The sequence below is a fragment of the Sparus aurata genome, chromosome 20 (genome assembly GCF_900880675.1).
Source record: "Sparus aurata chromosome 20, fSpaAur1.1, whole genome shotgun sequence".
NCBI classification, from domain to species: Eukaryota; Metazoa; Chordata; class Actinopteri; order Spariformes; family Sparidae; genus Sparus; species Sparus aurata.
Window position 1 is genome coordinate 2,109,169 of NC_044206.1, and position 5,293 is coordinate 2,114,461.

General features: G+C 45.9%; 1 protein-coding gene across 1 annotated transcript; it reads right to left on the reverse strand.

Moving 5' to 3' along the window:
* Positions 1 to 423: 423 nt before the first annotated feature.
* cyp26a1 (cytochrome P450, family 26, subfamily A, polypeptide 1) lies at positions 424 to 4,791 on the reverse strand. The gene is made up of 7 exons (XM_030399442.1): positions 4,467 to 4,791; positions 3,913 to 4,137; positions 3,032 to 3,313; positions 2,423 to 2,572; positions 2,196 to 2,330; positions 1,348 to 1,494; positions 424 to 1,232 (listed from the first exon to the last, which is right to left on the reverse strand). Exons 1-7 carry the CDS (start codon positions 4,653 to 4,655, stop codon positions 894 to 896), a joined length of 1,467 nt encoding a protein of 488 aa, XP_030255302.1. The 5' UTR covers positions 4,656 to 4,791; the 3' UTR covers positions 424 to 893.
* Positions 4,792 to 5,293: the final 502 nt, after the last annotated feature.

Genomic DNA, 5,293 nt, shown 5'->3' on the forward strand with positions numbered 1-5,293 from the left:
TACCCACAATTCAACCCAACCATCAATACTTGAGATGAGCATGTTATTAATGTAGCTTTGAGTTGCTAACCTTTAGCAAAGTTAAGCTACGGCCACTATATAGCAAATCTATCTATAAAGCTTAAAGGTTCCATGTAGGTCAAGTGTCTGATGTGAGAACACGTGAAGATATGGTGGAAGCTGATTGGCTGGTCGTTTAATTCTGCATAGAGCCAGCCAGACATTTCTCCTGCTGCCAGTCGTGATGCTGAACCAGGTCAACATGACTGCAGCTCTCTGGTTTACACAGACGTTAATCTTTTCCACTCACTAAAGAAGGTAAAGAAGAGAACTTCTCAAAATGTCAACATTATGTTTACTCAGTGTGATTCAACCCTTTAATTAAAAAAAAAAAAAAAAGACAAAAAAAACAAAAACCCACGATTCTCCACAAAACAGTTTTATTAAATAAAAAGCCCAAACATCATAACATCAGTCACTTAAATAAATTGGGTTAAGACAAAGTTATATAAACAGACTCTACATTACATATGTACATCAACCTATAGATACACCTCTGAGCTGATTAAAGTGTTCCATGTCTGTGTATAGTGCCTCTTGTTTAGTTTGCTCATATTAAAAAAAAAAGTATATACAGTCCAATGTATTAAGTCATCTACAATATGTACAGTTTGTGTCATGCCATAAAATTCACATGGACTCAAGACCAGAACATCAGAATCACAAACACTTTCAGTTCATGTGTAAATGCAGTCTTTGATTTGTTTCTTGAAAGCACCCGAGTGCTTCTCACAACTTCCCAGGTACCTTGATTAAACTGAAGCTTCTCTGTGGATTCAGAGATCAAACACAGATGATACCTCTACATTGTTCTAAGGGAACCCAGCCCCTGTTTAATTTTGTTCATAGCTGGTAAACTTGGTTGGCAGATTGTCCACAGGATAGACAGTAGGTCCTGTTTTCATAGTGGGGGGCCCATTTAAAAGAGTCCAGTGACACTTTGTGACCACTTCCACCAGGAAGATCTTCAACAGGACCTTAGCAAACTCCTTCCCCACACACATCCTGGAGCCCCCTCCAAACGGGATGTACTGAAACCTGGAGGAGTCGCTGGAGGGTTTGCTCATGAAGCGTTCTGGCTGGAAGTCTTCCTTGTTGGGAAAGATCTCTGCCACATCGTGGGTGTCACAGATGCTGTAGATGACGTTCCAGCCTTTGGGAATTTGGTAACCCTGAAGTGGTGAGGGGAAATAATCAGTGAGCAGACAGATATATACACAAGTTTACAGTTGTCACTGCAACTCATCTACAAATTTATGGAGTTCAGAGGGATCTTTGTCAACTTACGTTGAGCTCAAAGGTCTTGAGGGCCACTCTGAAGCCTCCTGGGACAGGAGGGTTGATCCTCAGAGTCTCTTTAATGACACAGCCTGTGTATTTCAACTGTTCCAAGGACTCGATGTTCAGACTCTGGAGGTCCATACCCTGCGCCTCCTGAAGACACATACAGATAGGCTTGTGAGCAGAGGCAGAGACTTTATGAACTTGTGTGTAGCTGAGCAGATTCATCCCACTGGATTCATGTTTTACACCAATTAGTGTTACTAACAAAGCTTCAACGTGGATTATCTCTGTGAGTGCTGTACCAAATATTTAAAAAAAAGAGAACACCAATTATATTAATGTAATCTCATCTTCATCTGCAACTGAGCTCAAATACCAGGCTGGAATTAAATGGACACAAACATGTGTCAACGCTCACAACATGTGAATGAGTTGGAATTTGAGTTATAAGAGTTATAAAAGAAGCGTCCAACTATTGAGTACAGCCCTCATACCAACCCCATACTGTTCAATTCAAAAAACTTTATTTGTTCCGGGTCAATTAAAGACTGTGTTTTAACACATGAAGACAATCACAGCAGATATCACCAGGCCCCCTTTCTAAAAAGCTACACACTCCTCCAGTTTTGGGCCAGGTTCACTCTGCAAGGTCAAAAATGGTCTTTTCTTACACGATGAAGTATGATTGTTAATTTGATCAATTTTTCAAAAATTAACACATAAATTAGATGAATGCAGAGGTGCATCAGTCTGTTGTCATGGTGACTGATCAGCTAAACAAATGTCAGACAGCAATATTTAAAGGGTTGAAAAACAACTTCAAGACGCCACAGTTACACAGTATAAAGTACCTTGTCCATCAGTTCCTGCCTCAGTCTTTCGACAGCTTCAGGGTTGAGGCCCAGGAACATCAGCAGAGAGGTGGCTGTGCTGGCCGTGGTTTCATGGCCCCCGAACAGCAGCTCTGTAGCAGACTCTTTAATGGCCTGGAGACACAAATGTAGACGCACTATTAGTTTAGGCCCAAACGAAACCATGGCTTATAGGAAGGAAAGATGTGATGACATCATGTGACTACCTGCATGCTGAAGGGTTCCCCATTCTTTTTGCTGCTGTCTATGAGCTGCTGCAGAGCGTCTCTGTGTTTCGATTCCTTGTCTGACTCTTGCACCTTCTTCTTGATGTTCTCCTCTATCTTTGAGTGGATGAAGTTTCTCGCCTTCAGACCCTGGAGGACAGTAAAATGGTAGGAGAAGGGAGGGACGTAAGAAGAGCAGAGGAGAAACACAAGGAAACAAGATGAATCAGACTGGACATATACATGATCCAGTTTATGAACATGCAGACACATTTTAATGCTACTTTGTTCTGACTTAAAGGACTACGCCAACATTTTGAAGGCTTTAGCACATTTACTGGCAGCCATGAGCTCACGTCATTGTATTATTGTCAAAATCTGATTCAACACTGTAAATATAATGGAATTGTTTTACTGTTGATGTCAGTGTTCTATTAAATATGGTTGCCTATATGCTGCAACATGCAAAATCCCGTTCAACTCTGCATCAGTTTATGCAACTCTGTATTCATATCCAACAGTAATGCATCTAAACGTGTCTCATTATTTTGCATTTTGAGTCACATATTTCCGTCCTGAAACAGAAAGTGTTACGTTTTTCTCTCTTACCCTGTACAGTCCGCTGAAAGGCACATCGATGGGCAGCGAGAACAGATTCTTGATCATTTCTTCAAAAGCCTCCACGAGCTGCTGCTCGTCAGTCTTGATCTGCTCCGGCTCGAAGCCCAGGAGGATCCTCATGGCTATGCGGAACATCAGCCGCTTCATCTCCAGATAGACCAGCACGCAGGAGTCCTTAGCCAGCCACTCCTTCACTGCAGCCCGCACCTCCTCCTGGATGACGGGGATGTAGAGCTCCAGAGCCTCCCTGGAGAAGGCCCGCATGATGGCCTGGAGAAGGACAGGAGGTAGGTGAGATTTATGGAAACAAGGTGTATCATCTAGTATCATTTTCTATCCAATTATCCACTGGGGATAGAGCAGAGTAGAGTTGTCTCAGTGCACTGCACAAATGTCCTCATAATCTGCCTGGAATCAGCCCTTCAGGTGTCTCAGAGCAACTTAAACCACCTGCCAGAACATGAAGAGGTTTCTCCCTGTTTCAGTATAAATCTACTGATGATGCTTTACTTGAAACAAAGAGAGTTTTAACCTGCGTTACTGTGTAAACATGCAACAAAAAGTCTAGAAAATCCTATCCTTGAAAGTTGAGACAGGCTGAAGTCAACTAACTCATCTACTAACATGTTTCACTTTCTTTAAAGTCCAATGAACACAAATGGTGGTGACTGATTATCAGACATGGCAGTGACGACACTACTTATTAAATCAACTGTGGTAGTCGTTGTGCTCCTTGGTGTAAATTAAGCAAGCTGGAGAAATGAGACACATGTGCTCCTCCTGTCCAGACCCGAGTCCTCCTGTCCTGTCCTGTCCTTACCGGACTCCGCAGCAGAGTCCGTCCCGTAGGACGCTGTCACACCGCTCACCTTTTTCTTGGTCTTGTGTTGGGCTCCGTGCACATTGGACAGCGTGTCCGATCCCAGGATCGTGCGCACAGATGCGGGCCACTGAGCGGACACGAGCCGGTGCTCTCCCAGCAGGATCTGCCGGACATTATCCGCTCCGGTGACGCGCACCGTGGGGTTCCCGAAGAGGTGTGTGCGGTAGATGTAGCCGTACTTCTGGCGCTTCATCCGCAGGAACTTTCTCCTCTGCACAGTCACACACAAACAGCAGGAGTTATCGGAGAGCTGGAGATTTGTGCCTTCACACATTATCATTACAAACCACTGTCTAGTCTGCCAACGTTAACATTAATCAATAGGTTGCTACAGATTATCTCAAAGTGTTAAAATCGACATTAACCATGTCAGAAGCGATCGGAGACACAGCGGACCGTCTGTGACCCTGTGAGCCTCACGGTCCCCCAGCACAACCACAAAGAACAGCAAAAACAACGTAACACATCATCCGTGTCCACGTGAGGACACCGGGCATCGCCAGGTGTTTCCGTGTGTCAGCTGACTGTCCGAGCGTTTACCTGGAGGATGAGCTGCAACGTCTCTCCGATGAAGGGTAAGCCCATGGACCCGGGGGGCAGCGGGCTGGGACAGCTCGGGTCTCTGCCTCGGATCATGTAAACCTCCCACAGCTTCAACGCCACCAGAAAAAGCAGGATGGGAAGCACGATAGTGCAGAGGAAGGTGGCCAGCAGTGTGCTCAGAGCCATGCTGCTGCGTGTTGTCTGAGAGGTGGTGCTGCTCAGGTGAAGCTCTGTCAGTGTCGGAGCCTCCTGGCTGCTCTTCCGCCACTTTTATAGGCTGCCAGGGCTGCGGGCAGCCGGTCACCTTCTCCTCCCTCAGATAAATTAGTTCACTCAAAGTTCATCTTTAATTGTGGGTGTCGCTCGGCCCCGCCTCCGGCCCGGCCCGGCCCGGCTCACTCGCCTCACCATTTGTTCACAGGCCGCATCTTTAATCCTGCCTCCTGTTGCACGCAGACAATCCGCGGCGTATTTCACTGAGAAAAGGTGAAGACTCCCTCCGAGACAATGGGAGCGCGTCCCAAGACGCCTTTGTTGGCAATAAGCCGACTAGTTTACACACTCATTAGCTCGGCTTAAATTCCGCTGCAGGATCAGGAGTCATGCCTGCAGGGCGGCCCGCATTGCACTCAGCAGCAGAAAGCTTTGAGCAGCACATTTCAGCTACTTCACAGGACGGAGGAGCTGAAGAATGTCTTAATCCCTCCGCCTGTGGCTTTACTGCTCCTTCACTACAGTCTGCAGTTTGTCTCTGCAGTCTGCAGTTTGTCTCTGCAGGCTTCAGTCTGTCTCTACAGTCTGCAGTTTGTCTCTGCAGGCTTCAG